Source organism: Typha angustifolia, chromosome 8, assembly GCF_048772165.1.
Source record: "Typha angustifolia cultivar Huaian chromosome 8, ASM4877216v1, whole genome shotgun sequence".
NCBI classification, from domain to species: domain Eukaryota; kingdom Viridiplantae; phylum Streptophyta; class Magnoliopsida; order Poales; family Typhaceae; genus Typha; species Typha angustifolia.
Window position 1 is genome coordinate 2,335,009 of NC_133246.1, and position 27,842 is coordinate 2,362,850.

The 27,842-nt window shown below is 37.0% G+C and overlaps 4 protein-coding genes across 11 annotated transcripts; 1 reads left to right on the forward strand and 3 right to left on the reverse strand.

The window, feature by feature from the left end:
- Window positions 1-514: 514 nt before the first annotated feature.
- Window positions 515-9,359, reverse strand: LOC140765976 (PH, RCC1 and FYVE domains-containing protein 1-like). 4 transcript variants are annotated; one of them, XM_073105333.1, is made up of 10 exons: window positions 9,114-9,359; window positions 8,751-9,023; window positions 8,048-8,134; window positions 6,830-6,919; window positions 6,201-6,287; window positions 5,964-6,083; window positions 3,221-5,266; window positions 2,957-3,103; window positions 1,952-2,412; window positions 515-1,138 (listed from the first exon to the last, which is right to left on the reverse strand). In XM_073105333.1, the coding sequence occupies exons 2-10, from the start codon at window positions 8,796-8,798 to the stop codon at window positions 973-975; spliced, it is 3,252 nt and encodes a 1,083-aa protein (XP_072961434.1). In that variant the 5' UTR covers window positions 8,799-9,023; window positions 9,114-9,359; the 3' UTR covers window positions 515-972. The 4 variants fall into 4 exon arrangements, with proteins under 4 accessions (XP_072961434.1, XP_072961436.1, XP_072961437.1 ...); XM_073105335.1 differs by having other exon boundaries at window positions 9,110-9,359; XM_073105336.1 differs by lacking the exon at window positions 6,830-6,919.
- Window positions 9,360-10,247: 888 nt separating this feature from the next.
- On the reverse strand, window positions 10,248-15,491 carry LOC140766024 (pre-mRNA-splicing factor SLU7). Its single transcript, XM_073105404.1, has 10 exons — window positions 15,353-15,491; window positions 14,085-14,248; window positions 13,876-13,988; window positions 13,260-13,676; window positions 12,999-13,134; window positions 12,583-12,882; window positions 11,815-12,031; window positions 10,827-10,930; window positions 10,681-10,749; window positions 10,248-10,571 (listed from the first exon to the last, which is right to left on the reverse strand). Exons 1-10 carry the CDS (start codon window positions 15,366-15,368, stop codon window positions 10,494-10,496), a joined length of 1,614 nt encoding a protein of 537 aa, XP_072961505.1. The 5' UTR covers window positions 15,369-15,491; the 3' UTR covers window positions 10,248-10,493.
- A 1,281-nt stretch (window positions 15,492-16,772) lies between these two features.
- On the reverse strand, window positions 16,773-18,512 carry LOC140765200 (transcription factor MYB30-like). Its single transcript, XM_073104157.1, has 3 exons — window positions 17,987-18,512; window positions 17,756-17,885; window positions 16,773-17,378 (listed from the first exon to the last, which is right to left on the reverse strand). The coding sequence occupies exons 1-3, from the start codon at window positions 18,117-18,119 to the stop codon at window positions 16,907-16,909; spliced, it is 735 nt and encodes a 244-aa protein (XP_072960258.1). The 5' UTR covers window positions 18,120-18,512; the 3' UTR covers window positions 16,773-16,906.
- An 882-nt stretch (window positions 18,513-19,394) lies between these two features.
- Window positions 19,395-25,903, forward strand: LOC140765522 (cryptochrome-1-like). 5 transcript variants are annotated; one of them, XM_073104660.1, is made up of 8 exons: window positions 19,395-20,317; window positions 21,049-21,267; window positions 22,023-22,735; window positions 23,429-24,119; window positions 24,540-24,610; window positions 24,737-24,863; window positions 24,950-25,573; window positions 25,699-25,903. In XM_073104660.1, the coding sequence occupies exons 1-5, from the start codon at window positions 20,005-20,007 to the stop codon at window positions 24,548-24,550; spliced, it is 1,947 nt and encodes a 648-aa protein (XP_072960761.1). In that variant the 5' UTR covers window positions 19,395-20,004; the 3' UTR covers window positions 24,551-24,610; window positions 24,737-24,863; window positions 24,950-25,573; window positions 25,699-25,903. The 5 variants fall into 5 exon arrangements, with proteins under 5 accessions (XP_072960761.1, XP_072960760.1, XP_072960759.1 ...); XM_073104658.1 differs by having other exon boundaries at window positions 19,397-20,317; window positions 23,429-24,097; XM_073104655.1 differs by having other exon boundaries at window positions 19,398-20,317; window positions 23,429-24,097; window positions 24,540-24,863; window positions 24,950-25,144; window positions 25,333-25,573.
- The last annotated feature ends 1,939 nt before the right edge of the window (window positions 25,904-27,842 follow it).

Consider the following 27,842-nt stretch of genomic DNA (forward strand, 5'->3'; position numbering starts at 1 on the left):
TTATGACCATTTCAATACCTACGTCCTACCCAACTATTCGGGATTTTGGCAACTTAATTATATTTATATTTTTAATTAATAATAATGAACTCCTCTGAGTATATAACAGTGTAAAAATTATATACACTAAGTTATTTAAAAGTCCAAATTTACTAATTAAAAATAAGACTACAATTATTTTGCAAAGTGCACCAACTACTTTCCCATCCTTTTGGGAAATGTATTATTGAACAGTGGATATCATTGAGGAATATTATTATTATTAGTTTGGTTGATAGTTGATGCAACCACAACGACTTACAAAGAACGACTTTAGAAAAGCTAACGCGTTGTCGTGTGATTAATGTCAGTTTATTACCGTGTCGATCTCAAAATGATTTGCTAGGTAAGTTAGCCAGAGTTTGGTTTGATTAATATGGAGATGGCAGAACGTTGCTCAAGCTTGGAAAGAAGAAATTGAAAATAATAACAGTATTCAAATTGTTCTCGAACTAGTCCTTAAACTTTGGTATGATTTGGAAATATCATTCTGGCTCATCAAATTTTTAGTATCAATTGCAAAACGAAGAGTCAAATGATACAAATAAAAACACTACAAAATACAACAAACATAAATGAGAAAAGAAATTACATTGTGATCACTAAAATGTTTAATCTCCTCCTCGAAGCGCAGACTGCGATGGGTTTTCGAGTCTCCTCCGAATTATAAAAGCAGTCCCCTCTCTGGTGAATTTGTTCTTTGAGCTTTTCACTTCTTCCCTTGTAATTTCTTTGCTTTTCCTTATTAATAAATTATAACTCAGCTCAGCCCACTTACTGTGGAGAAAATTAATTCTTCATCTCCTTACTGTCCTATTGCACAAAAATGTTCATTTAGTAGGAAGTATCTCCTATTGTCATCCTTCAGAAAGAATAGAATTATCCCTTCAAGTATGATATCATTTCGACATGGAACTCCTCGCTTCTTGGCATTTAGGATGGAGGCTCAGATGTTGCACCCTGTTCCTCAGGAGCTGGTTGTGCATTTGCTGATAGTGTTGGAGCAGTTTGAGGGGATGGATTGTTATACTTCTTAAACACCCTTACTTGATTTTCTTTCCACCACACTTCTGCCTGCTGCTCAGCAAATCTCCTCTTGCTGCTCAAAAAATGAATTACAGTGAGAGAAAAAAGTTCAGGAGCACAAGGAAATGGATAACATGTTTTAGTATGTGCAACTTTAATGTAGAAAAATTGATACACTTACATTAGAACAATGACCTGACTGTAGAAAAATGAATTTAGACCATTGCATCGTAGATAAAGACAACTAGATGCAAGAAAGGAAAATTGTACTTTATTTACTGAAATCCAAAGCAATGTTACTTAAATATCTGACATTTTGTTACCAAAGAGATCCATTAGTATTAATTACAGTCGTGCAACATTTATCAGTTTGACAGTGAGCGCAATTTGTAGTTGTGCAAATATATAAGCTAAATCATCTCATATTAGTATACCTACAACAAATAGATTTAGAGTACTGACAAGATATGATATCCAGCAAATGCTACTACAGTTGTGAAGGATTCCAGAATTTCAGCATAGATATCTACCAATAATGTTGTAACTGAGCATAATTATCCTTCTTTTTATAACCTAGAGAGTGTGGGAACAGAATGAGACAAGGTGCACTGGAGGAATCATGCAAAGAAAGTATATCCATAGCATGCTAAGGTTCACTAGACTAATAAATGTAGGTATCACATTCGTGCATATTCATATAAGTCTTGTAATGCATTGTGATGCCTGTAAACAAGATTAGATATTAAAATTTGTTTGAGGTCTGGATTGACATGTGTCATCTAAGTGAAAAGAAAAATACACAATCCTAGATTAGGAAAAAGGAAATAGGTTTTTTGTCTCAACCAGATGTTATAAAATAATTGTTTGTTGTATTTAAGAGACCTACCTGAAGCGAACCCGCTTGAATACCTTAGTACCATCTCGTAGCTGAACAAGGGTTACATATACTCCAGGTTCAAATTGCTCGATCAGTTGTACCTCCCCATGACTACCATACCTTGGTGCAAAATCTGGAGGGATTTTTGAGGTGTTTTCTGCATTTTGATGAGCTGCAGTCTCCTCGATATCAGTAACAGATGGCTTTCTAAAGTGCAGAGAACTACCTTCTGTAGAAGCCTGCAATAATTCTGATTTTTCCCCATTGTTTGCGATCTTTTGGTCTGTTAAATCAATGGCACCTTCACTTGATAGGTGACGATGATCTTGTTCCATAGAATCCGCTGCCAAGAGTGGGGAAATTTCTGACACACTGATCCTGTTATCTCTTAGCAATGCGTCTGCTTGAATTTGCAAGGCCTTTAAGTTGTCACCCACCTCAGGTGGCAGCTTATCTGCCATGTCCCTCAGCTTCAGAACCAATTCAGGCATAGAATAGAATAACAGTAAGAACCAGTTGCTCTCAGAAATTTGGTACAGAATGAACTGTATAAATTACTCGGAATTTAGTAACCTGTTCCCTAAACTAATAAAAGTTCTTTCTTTGCAAAAGTCACATTAGTGATAAACTTCGAGATAATTATAGATTATTGGAAGCTAAACATAATATTCATGCAATCGTATTAAGAGCCAAACATTCATATGGATTGTGAAGTAAAAGCTTAATGGACGTAAGTGAAAGTACAAAGACTCAGAACTGATCTAGCAAAGACACAACTAACACGTCCATACATGAAACTAACGCTTGTTTATTAACAATGAAACAAAGACAATTATGTGAGATCTAAAATCAAACATGCTCCTTTTCTTTACGGTATGAATGATACTATTACTGAAAAGGACAAGATCTTGTGATTAAATAGAATAACTATAAGTTGAATTTACATACCGCAATGATAATAGGATAATTATTATAACTAAATTGGATAATAGTGTTAAAATATTAGGTAGGTACCTGGTTTTCAAGAGATTTGATAAACTCCATTGTGGCATTACCCTTGGCGGAGTCTTCTGCAACTAGAGAGGCAGTCTTCTTAGCTTTCCTCTCAGATTTTTGCAGCCTTTCATCTTGAATCTCACATTTATGTTTTAAGTTACTAACCTGGAGAAAATCAGTCAGTTAGTAAAGTCGTTTATCATTGAGTATGTAAAAGAGCAAGTAAATGAATCAAATTACACATGTTTTTGAAGCTGGAAACATGATTATTCTCCTACTTGCCTGTGCTTGCAACCTCAACACTTCATGATTCAATAGCTCATTAGTCTTTTTCAGACTATCAATGACGCTTTTAGAGAATAGTGGAGCTGAAGGAGGTGGAGGGCTTGGCTTCCTTGAGTATGGTGACGTAGGTATGCTATTGTTAACAGATATAGGAGTTGATGCAACTATTGGCCTTAAAGCAGTTTGGAGCGCACTCAGTGAGCTAGGAAAAGAGATATCTTTCATCTGTAACAATGATGGAATTTGCGATGCTCGGATTAGAGAGAGAGAATCTGACTTCATCTCATTCTTGACTGATTTTACCTCAACATACTTCACAGGTTCTGTAGAAGGCGACAAAAGAATCCTTGAGGACCTCATTTCTGTCCTTTCTGATCTCTCTCTGGTATCAATGGAGCGGCGAGTAATAACATTTTTTTTATTAGCTGCAGCTGCATTACTAGATTCTTGTGCCTTAATTTTCATATAGCATGAATCACACACACGATGTGGTTTTCCTGGTATGGGTGCCAAAGCAGCTTTCAACACTTTTCTGGAACTGCAAGCATGACAATGGACCAATCCACAATTGTAACAGTTATGTCTCTTTCTTGTAAATCCAAATGCTTGCCTACAGCCAGAGCATATAGATTGGTCTGCACCAGATACCCACTTATGGATGCAGATGCATGCTGTGAAATTTGAACCACATGAAATGCTTTTAACATGGCGATCTTTAAGAGCTTCAACAAAACTAGGTGATTTCCTATCTTCAACATCACCATGTCCCAATCTTCCATTAGCCCCTCTACCCCATGTATATACTTCACTTCGTGAAGTCAGTGCAGCAACATGATAAGCTCCACATGATATCTCTTCAACTAACTCACCAACCAATCTATCTTGCACCAAGCAAGGCATTTCACCATCAGACTGTGGATTTCCTAGCTGTCCGTATTTAGTACTACCCATTGTAAACACATGCCCAGATGTTGTGAGGCCAACAGTCATAGTATGCCCGCAGGCTAGCTGATGGAAGTTGTAGTCAATAAGTGACGGAACGCAGGTAGGGATCAACCTTGACTCTTTATCCCCATGACCTAAACGATATTTATCTCCATCTCCCCAGGTAAATAACTTCCTAGACACTATGTTTATGCCTGTCTGACCCATAACCTCAACAATTGCTGCAGTATGCCATACTCCACATGCAACTTTTAATGTTTTTAGTCCACTCAAAGAATCGATTAACCTGGGGTAGACGACGCTCTCGCGATCACCGTGTCCCAGAACACCAAAAGTTCCATCACCAAATGTGAACACTTTTCCATTTGTGGTGGCTAGTGCTGAATGCCATGTGCCACATGAGATGGACAGAACTTGAAGTCCTTCTAAAGGTCCAGAAACTCGTTTTGGTATCCAGTGGGTAACTCCAGTGCCATGGCCAAGAAGTCCAGCATTATAAGTGCCATCCCCCCAAGTATATAGGTCGCCTGAAGCAGTAACAGCACATGTGTGATACTCACCACATGCAACATAATCCACATTGGCCACTGCTAGTGATTCAACTAGCTTAGGTCGACTGATACCTGAATCAGTTCCATGGCCAAGACGCCCACCAGATTCCTCACCCCAGGTAAATACCTCCCCTTGCCTTGTGACAAGAGCAGAATGCCTGGAACCACATGCAATCCGATGAACATCTAAAACAACATTTGACTCCAAAGGTTTTGGAAGTAAGACATCCACTTTTGAGCATAAGGAAGTCGTACGTCCATCTGATAAGGTCCCATCACTCCATACTTCTCCCCAGACATAAACATCTCCTAAGGATTCGATATCATCTGGTCCAGATCCTTGACTGGAACAACTCGGTGTGCTGGAAACACTAAGTCGACTACCATCTCCTGTACTTGCTCTTAGTTGCATATTTGCACTGTCTGAACCCACATCTGATCTTCCCGTATTAGTAAATGTACTTGGATTACAGCTACATGAAATAGTTGAAGAAATATCTAGTGCTGCACCATAGAGACGATAACTTCGGACAGAATCCCCTCCATCCTGGAAACACACACACAATTTATTAATCCACTGCAGCTTCCTGATTCAAGTAGGTGGCCCACCTGATGTCCAAAAGACATATGAGGAGTAGGCAGATCCTACTTAGGCATTAGCATAAGAAAGATCATGTAACAAAAATTCCAATAGATTATACTAATTACTAACAGGATAACTAAATTAAGTTGAAGAAAGATTCTGTTTAAAATGTTAAAATATAAAAACCACCCTTAATTGACAGCTTAAGCTTTTAGAAGATTTGGTAAGTTGACATGCAAATGATTATTGAATAAATAGAAACAATAGTACAATTAAAAGTTTTCATCTGGAACTAGATGCATGCACGCGCACTCATGTGTGTGTGTGTGTGTGTGTGAGAGAGAGAGAGAGAGAGAGAGAGAGAGAGAGAGAGAGAGAGAGATAGTAGAGGTGTAGATGTAGCAAGACTCTTACTTTATAGACAGTAAAGTGGCCGCTTTGGATCAGACATTATAAGATATTTGAGATACCTTAAGATGCCTACAAATCTTAGATATTTCAATCTTCAAAATTACCTTCATACATGAACAATAGCAGAACTGTCTAATCAGTAGAGATCATAGTTGAAATATTCACCTTGCCCTAAATAATCTAGACATATAACATGAAAAATTGTGAAGGATTATATCAGAATAAAATAACTAATAGAAGAAAAACTCACGTCAGAAAATGCAAATCCATCACTGTGCCTGTCGGTCCTTGATTGTCTGCATTGGCCTGAAGCAATCAGTGCTTTAAGGCCTGCAAACCACACCTCTGCTTCAGCTAGATCTTTGCAAATCTGTAGATCAGCAAGAACTAAAAGTAATAATAAATCAAACAGTCATATGCAATAATTTCTGGGTAAACAATCTTTCCTTATCATGCAGCTAAAAGAAGCACATCATGTTTTACTAACCAGATCAAGGGAGCGTTCACCGTTTTTGTATATGAGGGAAAATGACAAATAATCCTTCTCAGGGCATAAATATCTCTTAAAAACAGCCTGCATAGGGAATGGAGTAAAATTTGATGTACAAAGTGACTTGAAATTTTGAATGGCTATTTTGCAAATATTTGTTTCTGTCCATCGTGTAAATAAAAAAAAGTTAATTACACTTACACCCTCTGAACTATCATAATTTTTTATATATCTCTTCTGCATTTTCTTTTGTGACACATCGATTTTTCTAAACTATCAAAATATCTTAAACATTTCTTCCGTTAGATTTCATTGTTGTCTTTTCCATCCATATGTTATCACGTGTAAGTAATATGAGCAACTATATGACATATTTATCCTTATATTTTAGAAGGAAAAGAGAAACTTTATTTCATCAAAACACCCTTACCTTCTCAAAGGGGTATTTTGATCTTTTCATAATTTTTGTTTACAATGTCAAAGGGGTGAGACATTTTTAGTAGTTCAGAAATTTTATGTACCACAAAAAGAAGTTCAGGGGAGATATGTGGCAAAGAGTGATAGTTTCAGAATGGTCTAGGTGTACCTAACAAAAATTTACTTGGCGCCAAAATTTTGGTACTTACAGTTCTCTGTCCAGGAATGATTTTCAAGATAGAAGCTAATTTGATGTTCTTTTCCTTCTTATGTGAGTGCCAAATCAATGTTGTTTCATCCTGTGATGGCACGACATCATCAATGCTGGTATAAACACCAACGAAGGCACATATATTTAACTTACATGTATGAATTTCCATGTCTAAATATGCATTTATGCACAATTACATTCTAAAAGAGAATTGTGTTAGTCTCCTCAAGTAGGATCTAGACTTTAATCCTACCAAGTGAAGATAAACAATACTTATTTCAAATAGAAGGCATCTATAATATTTACAAAGAAAAGAATCCAGCAACTGGAAGGTTTCCCTGCCCACTGAATGGCCCCAAGACTGATTCAGCAAAGAAGAAAGGAAAAGAGAATGGCTGCAAGATTAACCAGCTCTAATTGCATGATATGATGATGAACTGAAATTAATTCTACCAGCTTATATTCAGCTTGGCATGATCAACAGAAAGAAGAACAATAAAATACATGCCAAATCCTTTCTTCAGTCCCTGTCTAAGTAATCCTGTCTTCCTCTTCTAATTTGTTCACACCTCAGATCTTAAACCTAAATCCTCATCACAAATGAACATATGCTCCCTTCTTGGAATTCTTAGTGGGACTGATACATCACCAAGGACAATCGAATGTTTGAACATCAAACCACCAAGGTTGACTTGTTGTATCATGGCATATGTAAATCGCTCAAACTTTTGTTAAGAAATTTTGAAGTAGATTGAAATGTAGGATATGAGCACTAATATGTGATAATAAGGAAGTATCTTGAGGTCAGTGGCCTCAATTCATTTGACAGCTACATCATTCAAATTCTCAATAAACCACTTGAAGTGACCAAAGCTCTAAGTGAGCCAGTAAGAAGATAAAAGTATCCCATTCACGAGAACATGTGGACATAAGGAACTTTGTCCAGGGATAAATACTGCAAAACTAAGAATACAGAAAAACTAAATTTACCATAACATTGAGATATAAATTTGAGCATCTAAGAAAATAAAGTTACACCGAAAATTACAAAATGCTTAATATGTAAAGATAAAATACAAGTAATCTTAATTGTTGAAACTTGAAACTGAACTACTGAAGATACAATTACAATCAAATAATATAATTACATGACTGAAATGGCATGCAAACTCAACAAGTATACCTCTGTGATATTGCAGAATGTAATATTACTCACAGTGGAAACTCTGAAATTACGAAGCTTGGGTTTTCCTGTCCGACTGTACTTGATTAATTGGCTACCTTTCTTCAAAGCAACAAAGGCCTTTAAAATGAGGAAACAACAAAGCCTGAATTTAGTCAACAATCAACAATCATAATAATTGCACTTCTGTAATGTAGGACGTGATAGAGATCCATAAAAATAAATGCCATGGTATAGTAAAGAGTAAAAACTAGAAAGTAAATAGCAGCAGTATCTAGAAGTCATACAGTATCAATTAAGCATAACACTGGTCAACCATTGATTTTAAAAAATTTATCACGTCTTAATTACAAGAAAAAAGCAAACAGAAGTGTACCAAGGACGTGCATTTAACTAGAAGCGATGTAAAAGGTTTACACAAAGCATTTAACTAGAAGCGATGTAAAAGGTTTACACAAAGGTATCCAAAATATTAATTGACTCTTGTACAAAATTCATCCTAGGCAATAAAGAGATTAAGAGAACAAAGAAAAGCACTTCTCAACATGCTTCTAACCCAGCATTCGCTTCCACCAGAACATATAAACATCAAGATACCAATGTCATCTCCCAGTTTACACATATATTTTCCAAGCGGGTTCTCTATGCACGCATCTAGCAAGACGATTCTTTTTTTTCCCTTCAAGAATGGAATTACCCACGTAAGAAAGAGAGGGCGAGGATGGAGTGAGAAAACCTGTTCTACGTCGCGATCAGGGTTCCCATAATTAGCTAGATCTGCCATTCCATCTGACAGGACTCTTGGGTGGGGGATGCCGTGGAAGCATCAGGTGTGGCGGCGACGACCCGATCTCCATGTATTGAAATGGAGATGGCGATGGCGATAGCGATGATGACAACAATGGCTATAATCAAGATTCAGCTCCACTGTGCCGAGGCCTCTCATCAATTTCCGATCTCTTCCCTCTTCCCGAGGAATCCACAGCTGCAGCAACGACCAGATCCGAGGCTGTAGCAGAACCACACATCCCAAATGTTTTGGATCAGCATCTTGGAACCAAATCTTCAGGAAGGAAGAGGAATCAAAAGGATTACCCACTTGAGACGCATTCGAGCATGAGGTGTTCGACGCAATTCCTGAGAGAATAGGAGAGACAAGAATGGGACGTCGGAATTCTTTCTCTTGCTCCTCCGGTTTAGTAGGAGTTAAAAGGGAGACTTAAACGGGCATATTCTACTGTTCATATTTCGCGGGAGAGTTGGGGGATTGCAGCACACGTGGCAGCGCACAACGTTTCCGTTTCATAGCGGGGTAGTATTCCTCGTATGCAATGCCCACAAACCACGTAACCTGACCAGTAGTTTAACTACCCAAAATTGATTGAAAGAAAATTAATACGAGATTAAGATAGATATAGATATAGGTTCTTTCTTCTTCTTTTTTGCATACATACCCTCAAAAAATCCCATATTTATTTATATAGACATATATGTACCTCTTGGAGTTATTCAACTGTTAAATTTTAATAATTTAGATATAAAAATATGAAACTATGCTAATTCTAGTCTTACTATAAATTTTTATTAGTTAAGATCAATTTTACCTTTAAGAATTACTTTTTTTTCTTATTCTAGAATAAAAAAATTACATCTTTTATTACACACTAATTCAATAACTAGTTTACCTTGGTATTTATCCCATCAACCAATTTTATATCAAATCAAAGATTATTCATTATAATTTCTTTTAAAAAAATTATTACACTAAACGTAAGAATAAATGTTTTTTAACATAAATATTTATTTTTGAAAGAGAAAAGATAAATATTTATTTTATAATTAACCTTACTACTAAAATTAATGGGACCTTATCTTTTTATAATAAAATATTACATTAATTTGAAAAAGTAATCACTATATAAATAACATATGTTTATGGAGGTATAATAAAAATATCAACTTTAGAGATTTAGAGGGGGATCAAAACAAATAAGGAATTCCTGCAATTAGCTATATCACACAACTATTAGATATAGATTCTAAATGTGAAACGTTGTATCCCTAATTTGTGAGGAAAAGCATCACCAATGGATCTCACTATGAAATCAACCATCAACAAATTGCAAGGTGTGATGCAAAAGGCAAGTGCTCAAAATGCAATCAACCTGCTAGCCTTAATTTATTTTCAGGGCGTAAAAATTCAGTAAACATTACCTGACTTGGATCATTGGAATGGAAGAGAATCAAAATTTCTCATTTTTTATTCCTCAAAAGAGAACTCTTGTAGTGTCTTTATAAATCCCACACACAAGATGGGGGGTCCTCCTATTTCATTGCATTTGTTGTCTGATTTCTACAGAAATAGTTATGCATTTGATACTATTCAAGTAAAGAAACAGCAGCAACTGAGACCCCAAATCTCCACATTCTCAGTGATATATACAACACAACGGCCAGATAATCAAACATCTTAACATTGTTAATGGAGGAAATCTTTCATTGGATCGTCATGATGAACCCTCTTCATCCGGAAGGCCTCCATATCTTCAGCAGTGACCTGCACAATAAAAGCAGCTTGAGCAATCTAATTCTATTCTAACAATGTAACGCCAACATACTAGTAGCAAACAGAGTATAAAATGCAACATCCAATCCAAGAAACATACCTCATCATTCCATTTCACATTGTATTTCCTCTTCCTCTCATCCCTCTCTTCCTTCTTCCTCTCGTCCTCCTGCCAATAAGCAAGCCAGGTTCAGCATCTATAGCTTATGACATATCAAGAATCAGATGAATCAGGAACCAACTTACTTTCTTCAAAGCTTCAGCAAGTAATTTCTTGTCTAAAACTAGGTCATCTGGGACTTCAGTTCCCCAAGTGGCAAGCCGCTTCTCTTCGTGTTGCTCAGATTTGTCTGTGATACAACATAAAAAATCAGGGATCAAATCCATATAGATAATATGAACAACTCAAAAGTATATTACTCATGCTATTTAATCAGGGAGTAGCTCAGGAGATGGAACAAATAAATAAGGGCCTCAGACGAGAAAATAAGCAATATCAGCAAAGCAGAGGGTCCTTAGATCCATTCGTTCATCACTCATACAGTTCTAAATTTGGCTTAACTACTGTCAGCCACTAAAAAAAAGTTTATGCAAAATTAGCTAACTCAGGCTCTGTCCAATTTCATCATTAAACGAGAAACAGATTGCTCAAACTTCCCTAGCAATTAATAAGACTTAATCCATTTTAAAATTGAGCCACAAGATGGACAACAAGAGATGCATTACCCTTTCATATCAAAAGAATCACTAGTGGCCACTGACAGAGAAGCAAGCAATTACTCAGCTCACACCTTCAAAATTATGTTTGTCTTATTGCTTAGCAGTGATGTTTCCACTAGTTTAATGGTCTCACATCCAATAATAGATCTGATTGATTGACAGTTAAAGTTCTTAACCACCTGTGCCTAACAAGAGATGTTCCTTTTTTTTCCTTTCGAAATGTTTAGATTTTTTATAATGTATGAATTTAAGTATAGGAAGAGGATGGCAATTAACCTTTAGGCACCAGATGCCCCTAATTTATCTAAGATAGCTATGAAAGGTCAGTAATTTAATATTTCTCTTGTATCCAGATCAAACTAACTTCCTGAGAAGATAACAAAAGGCATGTTATGATCATTAAGTTTTGCAGGGAAAAAGAGAGATCAATGAAACAAGGATGGGATTCCAGTCATCAAAAAAGTATATATACATAATTATAGTATATAAATGAGTTGCCGAGACTTATACTAACCGTCAGTGGCCTCCTTGCGAGCCATGTTGGTCTTCATTAGATCTGCTGCAGCCTCAGCAGCCTCAATTCCAGCTGACCCTGTGCAGTAGCTGTTTCGGATTGTTTGTCTGCAGCATTTGTATCCCCACTGGTGATCTTTCCACCATGAACCCCACACAGTTGTGTGGTTATTGATGTAGACATCTTCCTCATATTTACTCCTTGGAAGAGATGCCTCCTGCAAACATATCACAATAACATAAGACTTGAATACTTTGCCATGGATAATGAATGTACTTGAACTGGATGCAAGATACTATAAAGAATGTGCATCCACATATGCATGCAGATCCATGGCTACACTGCCATAGACCGCAGGCACATTCCTTAAGCAGCCGAGTTACACAATGGTTATTTGGCAACATGCCTAGGCCTACTGTAATATAACTACATAGGAAATTAGGCACTAAAGTAGACAACTGCAACCTGAAGGCTTACAAAATAGATTCATTTACATTTTTTGAACTTTTGTTTCAGTTATTCATCATTCCAATTTTACATAATTCTTAAATCTGCTTAGCTTTAACTGCATGTCAACTAATACATACTATGCACTTAAGCACAACATTGTACACTACAGTCGCCAACTTTGGAACATTGAGGATGAAGATCATAATATACAACAGACAATTACTAAAGCAAAGTTAAAGCTGCACACCTACTGGGATAGCTACTTGCTTTTCCAAAAGTACAAGAAAGAAAAATGAAGGAATCCAGAAGATGACATACCTGTCCTTTAATAATTCGACCAGCACGGTCATATTCAATCTCTTTCTCACTTTGCCCTAGAAGAAGTTCCCTCGGAAGTGCCTCCTCAGATGCTGCATTTCCATATCTCTCCATAATGGTATCCTTCATTCTATTTTTCAACTTTTCTTTGATAACCTGATAGTTCTTATATAGTAATTCTGCTTGAGATGGGGCAGCTTGCATGTGTATATCTTGTCCTTTTTCAAAAGCTTCCCAAGCATGAATATTGAGCTGTTTGAACTCCAATGCTTGTCCACTAACTCTATATTGGTTATCACCCTACAGTAAAAGATAAAACCAAAGAATAATCACATAAGAGATTCTTTTCTTCTTCTTCTTTTCTTTTTTTTTTTTTTTTTTTTTGCGCGAGGGGAGGTGTTAGATTGAAAACTCACTTCATAGAACTTCTCATTTGGATCCATGTCTGGCAAAGGATCCTCACGCATCGAGCGGGTTTTTGGGTCGTAGTGGGAAGAGTTTACATCAAGATTCAATAGGTACTTTGCAGTATCTTCTCTAATACGCAAATTCCTGAAAAGAAAAAGGAGATTTTACAGTAAATATCAACAACTGAAGAAAACAAATATGAATAAAGTAGTGGTTTTGGACAATAAAAGTGCTAAGGAGAAGCTCCAAGAGTTCCAAGTTAAAATTACCTTACAGTCCCAGTGCTTCCACCACCAGTAGTACGCACACGCTTCTCCACCTTTGCAAAGTCCATTTGTTTGCTCTCATCAACCTTAGCCTCATCTACCTTCAACTCATCCTCATCATCATCTTCATCACTAACCTCGCCCTCCTCAACATTCTGATTATTGTTCTTTTCCTCTAGCTTTTTAAGTTGTTGTTCCTTTAGATACTTTCTCCTAGCTTCATCCCTAGCTTCATATTGTTCGATCACACGAGCATAAGTGGACGCATCATACCCATTCCAACGGTCACGTTTTCCATCATAATCAAGTTCGAACATCTCCACTTTTTCATCTGGAGCAATATACATATTTGTGAACTTAGCTCCCACCTTACGGGGTCGCTCCATGCATGACTTCTTATCATGAGTCATCGCCCCACAACTACAACATAATAAATATATATAATGAGACTTTTTTTAACTAAGATGTAAATTGAAATATGGAATAGTTTGAGACAATAATTAAGGATGAAACATGAAACAACAATAGCATGTAATTAGGATATATGCAGTATTTGCTCTATTCAAGGTAGAAAGTGTAATTGAATGGGAGAGGATGATTCTAAATGAAGTATACTTACTTTTCACAAGAACCTTTTCTAAATTTATCCGCCTGAAATATTTTTGCACCTCTATCGTACCATGATTTTGTGTAATTTGGGTCAGACTTCCATTTTCTCTGATGCTTCAAACTCTGAGAACAGTTGCAGTCAGTGTTAGTCCTCTATCAAATACTACTGCAAGCAAGCACTAACAATAAAAAAAAGGAATATTAGTTTAGAAAACCTACTGGTCTCTCAGCATTAAGATACCAAGGTGCAGATGACATGTACTGGGGAATGTGCGGATTAATCTCCTTTCCATCTTCATCAACCTCAGCAGGAGCAAGCCCAGCCTTGCGTGCTTCCTCCAACTCGAGTTGTTTACGATGGTCTTCACGGGACTTGAATGACACTACATGAAAAGATAACAGGTTAGAATTAGAAACTTTCATTTGTAGTTTGGCACCATATACTAAAGAACTTTTCCAGCATATCGTATATAGAAACATGATAAAATAAAACCCGTCACATGCAATGCTGTACTTATCAGATATACTTATCAATACCTAGTATTGTTATAATTTTTAAATCAGTTCATTATGAGAACAATTGGAGAGTAAACAATTTTAGATAATAATTTTAAATAAAATGAACTGTTATCATACATGCAACTAAAGTATATGCTCAATTATTACATCCTCATTTACAGGTAATGCTCATCAAGAATATAACTTTAGCTTAAAATCCTTTCCGGACTCAATATAGACAAAGAGGGTAGATATCAGCCACATGTTCCAAGAATTCGACAAGGTGAAGCAGATGCATGCAAAAAGCCAAAACACATAAAAAGAAATTAAAAAACCTCCTGAATTAATTTTTGGACACATCTAAACCCCCCTTTTCCACACCAAATTGCATTTTGCAGCCACAACCATCACTCCAATTCTAGGATCACGCACTCTACCAGATTCACAAGGTTACTGGCTCGCTGCTGCTCAAAAGCCACGAGTTTATGGCAAAGACCGGAACTTTGTGTTGGGCAACTACGTACAGTTGACCAACAAGGAAATCAAAGCAGCTTCAAACTCTTCATAGGTCTCCAGAAGACAGAGACGAAGGTTTCAGATGATTCGAGGACGTTTCAATAAACCAATATCTTGCCATCTTGATACAAGGTAGCAAGACGCGATCGCTTACCATCTTGAACCGCGATCTGTAGTTGCCTATGTCAAAAGTCCGGACTTTCAAGCAGCGTTGAGGTCGAAATCCATGAAAATTACAGAGGTGCGTGGAGAAATCGGGAAGTGGCGGCAGCGGCCGGAGAAGTCAGAGATTTTGAGTGGAAAGGGAAAAATCAGGAATCACCTAAACCCTAGTTTCTCACCAAATCACTAACCACCTCGGATTCAAAAAGAAATCAAGGATACACAAAAGCATGACACCTGATCCAATTCTCCCGAGAAAAATCCCTTAGGAAGTCAAAGATTTAAAACAAGAGATGGATTAGAATCTTCACCTGATGCCGTCGCCATGATCGTCTCGCTCCTATCTTCGAAACCCTAGACTTCGATTCTTTGGGCAAGGGGTCGAGGAAAAGGAGAAGAAAGAAGAGAGGTGAGAGATTAGAGATAGGAGGTCGCGATGAGATTGACAAATTTGCCCTCCCCGATGTTATTTATACTGAAAGAGTCAAGCCCAGGTCGAGTCGGAGTCGGTGATTTAGCGGGCCGGAGTGGGCCTGATTCTGTTGCCTCCAATCTACAGTTTCTAGGGGAAAATTATATTTCACACCCTATTGTTTTACGAATTTACGGTTCCAACATACCTTTTTTTTAGTATTTAGACTTCATTTTACAAATCATCCCAAGTTAATAATGGCTAAATGGAAGAATATTCATCAAATTTATTTCTAAAAAAATAAATGCTCTCTTATCTCTCTGAAATATACCGGCATCTTACAGAATTATAAGGGGATATTTTCATAATATTAAGTTAGGTTTGTTACATTTATAGCCCCATGAACTTTCATCGTCTTTTCTATATCTTTTCGAATTTTATTTTAAAATTCGATCATTTTTTGTGTCTTAAGTTGTTAACGTATTTACTATTATATTTTAGAGAGAAGAAAGAGATATAAATTTCGGTTGTTAAAATACTTACCTTTCTCAAAAGATATTTGGGTCTTTTTAATTTTTCTATTTACGTTTTAACTGGGTGAGGGTGAGATATTTTCTAATAGTTTAGATAATTTATATATCAAAAAAAAAAAGTTCATGAATGATTTGCGAAAATTGATGACAGTTTAGAGGATTTAAGTATAATTATTTTTATTAAATTTAATTATAAATTAACATTATATTTTTTTCATTTTAAAACTTTTAGCCTTATTTATAATTTATTTTTCACTTTGTAATAATCTTAGCCAAGTTTAAAGAGTCTAAGCCGCCTGGTTTAGATATGAGTTTAATCCTTCCGGGAAATAAAGGCATTAAAGCTCTTTTAAACTTTAGCTAATATACTAAGTCAACTAGTTTAGATTTTAAGTTATGTGCATCGTCAAACTATTGAGAACGGTACTTATCAACCCTGCTAGAACTGATTAGTATTTGTATTCATTTCTGATTTTTGTTTACCAGGTCCAGAGATGAAAAGGTTGTTTGAACTTATGTGAAAATTTTTATTATTCAAACAACAGTTAGACTAAGTTGATACACCATCTATTCAAATGTTGAAACTTCTATCCCTAACCTTAAATACTTTTTTGCCTCAAAAAAAAGTATTACATGATGCTGATTGCTGGACCTGCAAAAGCTCACCAGAAATGAGTTTTTATTCTGACCACAAGTAACAAATAGACCCTAAAATTTAAAATTTTAAGTAGTGAAATTGTTTAGATAATAAACTATTGGTATGTAATGAATTGAAGATCTATATCATGCTTTAATAGGTCTGCATTAATGCAAAGTAGAAATGTTTCCCCAAATCACAAACTTTTGCACTTGTGCAAGGTTCATAGCAAAAACTTCTACTAGTTTCCTTCTCACTTGCTCAAATGTCCCCCGGAATTTGCTCAAATTTGTGGCAAATCCTTCACATCTCCAGCTTCCATGAAGATCCTTAACCAGAAGTCCATGTCTTCACTGTTTAATGCGCCCAATGAGCTGCACTTCTCACCCATTATTCCATCATAACATACTTCCAATCCTCTGCTACGCATTGGCAATGCATCTGACATCCAAAAACTCTCATCAATCTCTCCAACCTCCTGTGAAGAGATGCTCTCATCTTTGACACCAACATTAGCTGCACTACTACTAGTAGTGATAGTTGATGACTCAGTAACTGAAGTTGATAACTCGTCACTCAACGATCGTTGAGGCGAATTCGACTCAAGACTAGTTGGAGATTTGGATTCAACCTTCTTCTTCTTGCGTTCTTGGGGTGTTTGTTTCAATGCAACCCTCCTCTTCAAGTGGGTGTGCCACACGTTCTTGATCTCGTTGTCTGTTCGACCTGGCAGCCTTGCTGCAATTGCAGACCATCTGCAGACAAAGTGAGAAGTATTTTTTTAAGGCATCTCCTTCATATATTAAACAGAGATCTGATCATATATTCATATTATAAAGATTTGATTCCGACAACACGAGTTCGTTAGCGAGTTATTTATTTGGCCCAGTGTTACAGCTAACCGAATTAATTGCATCTTATGGTGCTTTGTGCATTATTTATATATTCTTATTCATTTATTTATCGCACTCCTCCCCTCATCTCTTTCCTTCTGTGCCCATTTATGATCTTGGTCATGAAAAAAGGACCTACTGTTTACTAGTAATTCTATTATTTTTTTTCTAGCTAAGATTATAGAGTTTCTTAATCAGAGGAGGAGGAGGAGGAAGAGAAAGAGGGAGGAGGGGAGCACCTGTTTCCAAGCAATTCATGCAAGTTGATGATCGTCTCCTCTTCTTCCCTGGTGAAGTTGCCTCGTTTGATATCGGGCCGCAGGTAGTTCGTCCACCGGAGCCTGCAGCTCTTTCCGCACCTCAGCAGGCCTGAAAGAATTCCAGAGATGATCATATATCAGAACTACTGCTAATTAGCTAAGCACCTCTTTCTTGAATGAATTCAAGAACACCCAACACGAGAGCATCACCTGCTAGCTTGGGCAGAGTGCGCCAGTTGCCATGGCCGTGATTGCTGATGAAGGATACGAGTATCTGGTCTTCTTCTGGAGCCCATGGCCCCTTCTTGAGCCCAATCTTCTCACAGCAAGGGGCTCTCACCATCTCAGAAGCTGAAGGAAAGCCCTCTCTAATTTCTTCCTCTCCTCAAACTCCAAATAGGCTTTAACGTACAGAAGAGCAACGAGCTCCTCAGATCTTGCTGCTATATGTTCTCGCAAGGCATTCAATTCTCCCACGTGCAGCGATTAATCAAAGTTTTTGTCAACTTTAGCAACTTCTGGGAAGTAGTGCTTTGGATTATCTTAAGAAATATACATCACAAAACAGTTTTGAACGATGGTATACACAGTTCATGGCACTTGGAATTAGGCTATTAAGTTTCAAAACTTCCTCTTTGTTGATACGTTTGCAGATGACGCTCGCTATTTTAATCTGAATAGAAGCAGATTCAAAGGTTGGAATAATTTGTGGCCGTCTTTTGACCCTCGATCTTATTTTCTTTTCTTTTCTTCTCTACTTTTATATAATGGATCAAAAAAAGAAGGCTGCTGATTGGCTCCCGTCCTCTGATAGTAGAATGAAGAGTATCCCTCACGTCAAAGTCAAATTCGTACGCAGATGAAAGGTACGAAGTAGTAGTGATGGCATTCATTTGGCGACGGAGTCGGCGACGACGGCGGCGAATTTGCGATAGTCTTAGACGCATAACCCAGTACGCAGTTTCTTTTCTAATACCAGAAGAGAATTAATATCAGTATAAATTATTCTATTATTTCCTTGAACATAAATTATTAAACACTATAAAAAATATTATTACCAACGTACAACTCCTATGGCAAATAAACTTAGGTGATTAAAAAGCCCCACCAGGGCCACCACCGTCGGTCGCTTCCCGTATGTGTGAAACCGTTGTCGTGAGTAATTTTGTCCTCGTCTAATAATCTAATCATCGTTGTACTTGGACCACTCCCAGCATGGGCAGGGGGCTGGCCACTGCCAGTGCCCAGTGGCCATGAGCGGAGAGAGAAACAGAGCAGCGCTGAGGGAGAAAAAGAAAAATTTACATTCACACCCGGGATTTTTACGATTTTTTCTTTAACTAATTGTTCTATACTATAAATAAATGTAAATCATATATATATTTCAATTAATATCACTATTTGGCCCCGCCCTTAATTAAAAGTTTCTTTTAAATATAGTACGAGTAAAAGTTATCCTGAGTCCTTACTTGGTCCCAGCTGATAATAAATCCTAGGTACGCCTTGCATGTGATGAAAAGCAAGGTGGGGGAAAGAAAGGAAGGAGGTAGAGACAAGTTGTTTTCTAATGCATTTATCCCATAAGATTATATCCTGAAGGGTATGCCGGCTTGGTGGTGGTGGGTCCTGTACTTTTGCCAAATGGAGGTGAAGTTCTATTCATTGCTCGTCTCAATTTGTCCATTTGTGCTCTCTTCGTCGCTGAAATCCAAACTTAATGTCGGATAAATGAGTAAATAAATGAAGGAAGACGTGTTGCAGTTGGAGAAGGGATGCTTTCTCAAGTGGCCAACTTGGGGGTACTTCGGGATTCAGTAGGTGGAAGGCCTTCTTGGGAAAAAGATAAGGTGGGATTTGGATTAAGCTCTCATAGGGATTGGATTATATAGATTTCTTCCGAGGGCTGACGTGTTGCGTTTTGCTGATCGCTCTGGATTGGGGGGTCAAGGTTGGATTTTTTTGTGTGCAGAGCTCCCGCTTCCCCTGCCCTATCTGTGATTTCCTTCGGAAAGGTGGAATCTTTTTCTTGATTGGGAGAAGAATTTTAGGGCAGGAAAGATCTCTCTGTTTGGTTGCTTGGTTTGTACGAGTTGGAGCAACTTTTGGGTAATTTCCACCCCTCCATCTACTTTACTATCTACTGGTGGACGTGGAACAATCTAATATTTCATCTATCCATGATTTGAGTATTGTTGTGCTAATTATGGTGGTCTGAGATCGGTGTGATCATGAGTAGTCCATCCAAGACCATTGTTTGGTTTAGGAGGGACTTGAGGATTGAGGACAACCCGGCCTTAGCTGCGGCGGCAAAGGATGCTTGTGTTCTTCCAATATTCATTTGGTGCCCTAGTGAAGAAGGGCAGTTCTACCCGGGCCGAGCTTCTCGGTGGTGGTTGAAGCAGTCGATTGCGCACCTCGACCGGTCATTGAAGTCGCTTGGATCCCCTCTTGTTTTAATCCGAGCAGAGAATACTCTTGCAGCTATTCTGCAGTGCATGGGCGCAATTGGCGCTTCTAGACTGGTTTATAATCATCTATATGGTATGCTAAATCCTTGTCTCTATCCTCCTTTTGCAGTCTCTGTTCTGCACTTTGTTTTCAGTTGGCCCCTTTCAAGAATCAATTCCTGCCAAGAGCTCCATTTGATGTACTTAACTCCATATCCCCAGTTGTAGGGAACTTTATTCTACTATATAAACAAATATTTTCTTTTAATTTGCTACGCGCAATGCATCAGCTGTGCTTATATGCCAAAACTGGGTGGGAAGATCTTAAGCTAGTGATATCCAGATGTTGTTTTCTCACCAATTGCAAGTTGCAATTTTTTTCAATGAACATCCGTTGATAGAAAATTCATTTAAAGATCTTTGGAACGACCTCAATAACAATGGGGGGATAGAGGTGGTTCAATCCATTCTTTCCAAGTAAGATCTTGATAGGTTAGAGTGACAAGGTTTATGAGCTATGGTGTTTGTTGCACCTGCTCATGAAGTATATTCTAACAGAGGGAAACAAAGAAATCTACCTAGAGCACTCCTAGACTAGAGGGTAAACAGTGCAGTCTACCTTTAAGGCCAATACCATTAACCTGAAACAGCTCCATCTAGAATGCTCTACTGCATTTTGAATGTGCTGTTAGAGCACTTGTAATAAAATATTGCTTTTTTGCTTATAGGAATCTGGTGGGAATATCTCTTTTTGTCTATATGAAGATCTTTTATTTGTAGCCTAAAGTTTCTTCGTCATCCTTACTTGCATTATCTCAATTTCAGACCCCGTTTCACTTGTTCGCGATCACAAAATAAAAAATCAGCTTGTTGCCCTTGGAATCTCTGTGCAAAGCTTTAATGCCGACCTGCTTTACGAACCGTGGGATGTCTATGATGAGAATGGGCATGCTTTTACAACCTTCAGTGCATTCTGGGATAAGTGCATGACCTTGCCAATTGAGATAACATCAACTCCTCCATGGAGGTTGGTGCCACCCACAGGTGCATGTTTAATGTAATTCTTATTCAATTAATTTGTTTGAAGACAATTTTGTTCAGAAATAAACTCTTTTTGAGTAATTTACTTGACCATCCTTGTAGTCTATTCTTTTCCCTATGGTTCTCTCCGAAATTTCAGCTTGCTATATTAAGGATATTTCAATGTCTACTTGTGATTAGTTGTTATAAGGCATAGTCTAATAGAAAGAGGGATGTGACATCAGAAGCTATATGACGACATTCAGCAAGCATGACAATGCAAATTTCTACTAACAACCTGTTAGATGGCCCATTAGCTTTACAAGGCATTGGTTAATTGAGCCATGAAGAATTATTCATAGTAATAATCATTGAGAGTAAATGTACAACTAGGACCAGCCTCTGAAGTGGAACTTATTATTCATTCAGTTTTTCTGCACATTTAATTAGTATTTATTGAATGATGTTTCTAGATTTAATTGGTCAGGAAGGTGCACATTTGGTTATGCTTTTATTGAATGCTGCTCATAGATATTATTGGTCAGAACTCAGAAGGAGATGGATACATTCTTGCAAGAGCAACACTCATGATGTTGTCCCAAATGGATGTGAGATGTATATACGTACTCCCGTCCCATGACATGTCCCTGAGATGTAATTACTGGAAAAATAATAAAAAATTGCTTTGACTTTTGGGATGAAGTACTTGATCTGTTTAAACTTCCATGCTGTCCATATAGAACATGTTTCATGGTTTATCCTATTATTTGCTGTTCCAGGAGTAGAAAATATTCAATCATGTTCACTTGAAGACCTTGGTCTTGAAAATGAGGCAGAGAAATCAAGTAATGCTTTGCTAAGCAGGGGATGGACCCCAGGGTGGAGCAATGCAGACAAGGTGCTTTCTGAATTTGTTGAGGGGCATCTACTAGAATACTCAAAAAATAATATGAAGGTGGAGGGAACAACAACTTCACTATTGTCACCATATCTCCATTTTGGTGAACTTAGTGTGAGGAAAGTTTATCAAACCGTTAGAATGAAGCAGATTTATTGGGCAAAAGATGATGACTCTGATGCAGAAGAGAGCGTGAACCTCTTTCTACGTTCAATTGGTCTTAGAGAATACTCACGTTATCTGTGTTTCAACTTTCCGTTCACGCATGAAAGGTCATTGTTGGGAAATTTGAAACACTATCCTTGGCGTGCAGATGAGCTTCATTTTAAGTTTTGGAGGCAGGGAAGGACAGGTTTCCCATTGGTAGATGCAGGCATGAGAGAACTTTGGGCAACTGGTTGGATACACAATAGAACTAGAGTAATTGTTGCAAGTTTCTTTGTGAAATTTCTTTTACTGCCATGGACATGGGGAATGAAGTACTTTTGGGATACATTATTGGATGCTGACTTGGAAAGTGATATCCTTGGTTGGCAGTATATATCAGGTAGCTTACCTGATGGACATGAGCTCAACCGTCTTGATAGTCCAGAGGTATGTGATTGCTTGATATATGTTATTTTACAAATTAAAACGGTTGCACTTTGAAGAGGAAATTAAGAAACCTAATCACCTTGCTTTTCCTGCATGCTCCCTTTACCTAACCTAATTCACCTAACCTAATTCACCTAACCTGAGATTGTTGGAAAAATTGACTGGAGATGTAGCTCACTCAACATACTTATTAAAAACAATTTCTTATTCAACTGAAGCAAATTTGTGTTATTTGTGTTTAAGATCATTATCTAATCGAGTTCATTATCTAATCGAGTTCCTTCAATTAAATAGTCCCCAGGTTTGGGGTACAGTACTACGTGTTGTAAACGAAATTTGCCATCTCACTCTAAATGAAGAAAAAAGATGTATTGTACTTAATAGTCTTTCCATGTATTGCAAATTCCCATATTCTCAACCAAGAAAGGAAGTTCCCTTCAGCATTCTGATCAGTAGAGAAGTCTCACATTCCTATTGATTTAAATCAAGAGAGTGCCCAATCCATTCCTTTATTTCCGAGTTAATTTGCTTGCTTTACCCCCAGCACACACCCGCCGCCCCCGCTCCCCCCCCCCCCCCCCCCCCCCCCCCCCCCAAAAAAAAAAAAATTCTCTTTCCATTCAGCTCAATTATATTTACTTAAAAGCATGAATTGTAACCTTTTCATTTTTACTTTCTTATCCTGGAAATTAGGTTCAAGGTAACAAGTTTGATCCAGATGGTGAATACGTTAGATATTGGATTCCTGAACTTGCAAGAATGCCAACGGAATGGATCCATCATCCATGGAATGCTCCGAAATCTGTACTTATGGTTGCTGGAGTCGAACTAGGCCTGAATTACCCAGAGCCCATTGTAGACCTCAATACAGCTCGTGAACGCCTAGATGATGCTGTCTCTATGATGTGGGAATTGGACAGAGCTGCAAAAATTGCAATATTAAGTAATTCGGATGAAGTCGTGGATGATAATCTAGTTAACATAAATAGTTTGGACATTCCGAAGGTCATTGTAAAGAAGGAGGTAGTCTGCAGTAGTTCATCTCTTGATCAGAGAGTGCCCTCTGTCCATAACATTAAGGCCAGTTCATGCAATAAGGGACTGAAAGGCTTAAATGTTCAGGGACGAAATGGAGACGAGTTGAGTGGCAAGGTGGAGACTTCGGTGATGGATGAAGATTTGCGTTCTACAGCAGAATCCTCATCTGCAAGGAAAAGAAGTGTCAGTAACCGTCTGTTTGCTTTACCAAATTCATGCTCTTCTTCATCAGAAGGAAATCCTTCAAAGCAATATAGTTCTCATGCTCCAATGGGATCTCCATTGCATCCATCACTACATGCAGACCAACTTGGAAGAGAGAAGGTAAGCATGGAAAGTTTAACAGGTACAAATCTGTGAGAACACCTTGCTACTGTTTTTGTTACTTAGAAAAATTAATTAATACCTCATAGCATAATTACTATTCTTCTTTCTCCACGCCCTGTTCTAAGTTTCTAGCATAGTTTACTTGATACTCTTGAAAATGAGTCGTTTTCTTTGTTGGCAGAAGCATGATCAACTTATTTACAAGTTCGACATTGTCATGCTTCCTCATCGTAATTAATGTTGCTCTTCCTGGTTAGATGGTTACAATCAACTTCATTGAATAAGCAAAATTTGTGAAACATTTATAGACAGTAAAACAAATGCAATCAACCTATTAAATTCCTTGGTGAAGAGTGTCTCCCTTATTCATAAATTGGTCACCTAGATTCAATTGCTTAGCTGATCTCAGGTGTTAACCAGGCTCCAATTTTTTTCGTAGGAAGAAGATGATGTAGATGCACAGAGCAGCATCAATGCCTTCAGACCACCCAAGAGATCTGCCTGACTAATGTACAGTGCTGTTCCACTTCCGTCTTGTATCATTTTTGAATTAGTACAAGAAAACTAAAGCTCATCTATCAGAGAGTTCTGTATTCCATGTATTCTATATTTGGTGTATATTCTTATATTGTTTAGGGCACTTCAGAGAAGTATAGAACTACTGGCAATCATTAGAGACTAAGCTAAGGGCATGCAGATTACTATGCCCTTCTTATATTGAAAGTGGAACGGGCCGCAAGCTTTGTAGTAATGATCTTCCATGGTAAGAACTGGATAAATAACTATGTAATTCCTGCGAATTTGGATATTTATCTGTACTATATTCATTCATTCCCCTTTCGTTCTCAGGTTGGTACAGAAATCTTTGAAAGAAAAAAGATCTACCTTGCTGCAAGCTGCAAGCTGCAAACATCAGATGACAACTTCAGATGAACAAGAAATGGATGATTGGCGTGATCGAACATTTTGGGCAATGAGATATTTGTTTAACTTAAGGTTTTAAGCTTTTAGGTTGATTTGGGATTCTACTACACATGTTCAGCTGTGAGTTGCTAGGCATCTCATCTGATCTAAATAATCAGTATTAGTGTTAGATGTATAGATTAAAAATTATCTTTATAAATGAGGTTTGACAACTTAAATTCTTCACCCTTTTTAAATTGATTTCTCTTTCTTATATTACATAACGAGGTACATGATCTAAGATAAAAGATATCCTATCTGTTATACAGGGCAAAATTATGAGTTCTACCTACAGTTTTTTATAGTGCATGGCTGACTGGTAGCTAGTAATTGGCAATTTGAAGAGTAGCTGGTTGATAGAGGAACTATATCAGAGAAGTGCATGAGCAACTACCTAATTTTTATTAATTTTGCCTCCATGGATCCTCCCCCTCCATCCACTCCGCCTCCCGAGGTTCCACTGCTTCCACCGGCTCCAGCACCACCACCTGGTGAATTCCTTGATTCACTGTAAGCAATGAATTTCTTTCTTTCTTCACTATCTGAATTTATTTTGAGAACTATAGGTAGTTATTTGCAACAAAGAAAGAAAGAAAAAACTTATAGACTTTTACTTTCTATTGTATGAATTGCAGCTTGTGGTGTCTCTGCTGCTGTGGCTTATTCACAAATTGCTGTCCTCCTCTGTTTGAGCCTGGACTCCCACCTCCCTGACAAACTATTGTGTTGCTTATTATTGTGTAACAAGGAAAGCATAGATTTCTTCTCTGTTTCCCTTTCTAATTACAACCTATGACTTCTATTTGAGTGCCTTTGTATTTATACTTGTTTGTTTGCTTTTGATGTCTTCTCACAATTTTATTTATGTATCCAATAGAAATATCCAGTTAATATGGTTGAAATTTACGTTTCTTAGATCATAAATTGTGAAACATTAGCAAAGGAGTTATAATATATAGTTCTCCTAGCACTTGGCCATTGCGTTCACCACGCCCAAGTTGGATTTGATTAACTTATGATACCAAATTAGACTCTCGACGAGAAATTACAGCTACAAAGTGTTAGTTTTCCTTCTTCATTTTTCCTAGAAATTTAGCTTATAATATTAATGTAACATAGTAAATCTAGTATTTATATTGAGAAAAATAATGAACCAATAATACGGAGCACGCTCAAATATAACTGTCTTAAAAGATAGTAACATTTTCTATGCATTCATCTATAATTTCCCCAAAGAATAACCGAGAATCGGTTGTGTGTCGCCGATACAATCCTATCTGATCAAAATAAAATATAGAAAAAGATTAGAAAAACTAAAAAATAAAAATAAAAAAATACTTTAATGTTGTTATATTTTTTTCATAAGCTAATCGAGAGGTATTCATCGGTGTTTCGAGACCTTTAGAGTTCTTTAAACCCTTGCAAGCCCTAAATTAATTCAGTCACTTAACCATTAAAAATATTTTGTATACAAACTATTAAAATTCTTATAATACTTGAGTTTTAAATTCTTTTAATTATAAATTATAAATTGATTTAAATTCTACTATTAATAACATAATTTTAAAAAACTTCCACCACTCCTACCCATCCCATTTAACTATTAATACCTATCACTCAAGATTCCCAGCCCAAAAGATGTCAACATAACAAATTTTGCCATGCAAATTTTGGCCATACCATACATACTGGCATTTTCAGATAAATCCACAAATTCTAATATCAGTAAAGCTCATGCCCTAAATTCAATTCAATTCAATTCCTTTTGATAACTAATATCCTGAAAAAAAAAAATTGTATGTCATCCCTGATATATAGATTAAAAACAAAATCACTAGATATCAACTCCAACATTCAAGTTAAAAGTCAAACCGATAATCTTGATCATAAATCGATAAAACTTAACCACTAAACTATAATAATAATCTATGTAAATAATGTACTATGGAGTCTACTTTTGTCTTGTGAGTAAATAGAGAGGGTTGGCATTACATTGTTTAACCTACCAGATGCTTGAGAGTTCAAAACTTGCACACATATTCTAGCATGATTTGGACATATGAGCAAACATAGGAGCAAGCTTAGTAAAGTATTTATTACTACTAGTGTTTGTTTTGACAACATTTACTGTCAACATCTATGATTATACAATGATATGTTGGCCTCCAATGATTGAACATCAAAGACGTGGCTTCAACATTAAACAAATGAGGCTGCCAAACCTAAGTAAGCCTGCAAAATATATATATATATATATATATATATATTGTTTGATTAAAGTTTGTCAGGCATATGTAGTGTGAGAAATTAAATATATACTCCTCCAGTAATGTGTCACATCACATGTGATGGATGTGCTTTATAAGCAAAGGGCACTCTTAAGTTGGATTAGATAATTAATTAATTTGCTTGAATTTAAGTTTTAAGTAACCATCTCAGATACACATTGGCTGGTTTTTTATTAAAAAAATATATGAAAATAACATTAATCTAAGCATACAAGAAGATTAATTGCTATGTTAATATCACCAATCATCAAACAGATGTTAGTGAGAAATTTCACACCTTTGTTGTAAAGTGGAACTGAAGGTTCAAATGGCATATTTTCGGATTCAAACTATAAATTTAGAGTATGTAATGACAAAAGAAGGGAAGAATTTCTTGTAGGTTAAAAGACTTGGTTGCCCTTCTTGTTCCTCATAAAAGGGGAATCCTAAATTTAGGACATTTTACTTTCTCAACTATTGCTTGTGAGGAGAAGAACCCCTTGGTCAGCCCT

Excerpts from the sequence above, each read along its gene's own strand:
- LOC140766024 (XM_073105404.1), bottom strand. Across the intron at positions 12,032-12,582 it reads GTCGAATTATTAAAGGACAG|GAGGCATCTCTTCCAAGGAG; the intron begins GTATGTCATCTT and ends ATATGTTTGCAG. Across the intron at positions 10,750-10,826 it reads TTGCTGAAGCTTTGAAGAAA|GAGGACGAGAGGAAGAAGGA; the intron begins GTAAGTTGGTTC and ends GCTTATTGGCAG.
- LOC140765522 (XM_073104658.1), top strand. The coding sequence starts at position 20,005 with ATGAGTAGTCCATCCAAGACCATTGTTTGGTTTAGGAGGGACTTGAGG. Across the intron at positions 20,318-21,048 it reads GGTTTATAATCATCTATATG|ACCCCGTTTCACTTGTTCGC; the intron begins GTATGCTAAATC and ends TCTCAATTTCAG. Across the intron at positions 22,736-23,428 it reads ACCGTCTTGATAGTCCAGAG|GTTCAAGGTAACAAGTTTGA; the intron begins GTATGTGATTGC and ends CCTGGAAATTAG.
- LOC140765976 (XM_073105333.1), bottom strand. The coding sequence starts at position 8,798 with ATGGCAGATCTAGCTAATTATGGGAACCCTGATCGCGACGTAGAACAG. Across the intron at positions 6,084-6,200 it reads GTGAACGCTCCCTTGATCTG|ATTTGCAAAGATCTAGCTGA; the intron begins GTTAGTAAAACA and ends GCTGATCTACAG. Across the intron at positions 1,139-1,951 it reads TTCAAGCGGGTTCGCTTCAG|CAAGAGGAGATTTGCTGAGC; the intron begins GTAGGTCTCTTA and ends TTTTTTGAGCAG.
- LOC140765200 (XM_073104157.1), bottom strand. The coding sequence starts at position 18,119 with ATGGTGAGAGCCCCTTGCTGTGAGAAGATTGGGCTCAAGAAGGGGCCA. Across the intron at positions 17,886-17,986 it reads CACTCTGCCCAAGCTAGCAG|GCCTGCTGAGGTGCGGAAAG; the intron begins GTGATGCTCTCG and ends GAATTCTTTCAG. Across the intron at positions 17,379-17,755 it reads CATGAATTGCTTGGAAACAG|ATGGTCTGCAATTGCAGCAA; the intron begins GTGCTCCCCTCC and ends CTTTGTCTGCAG.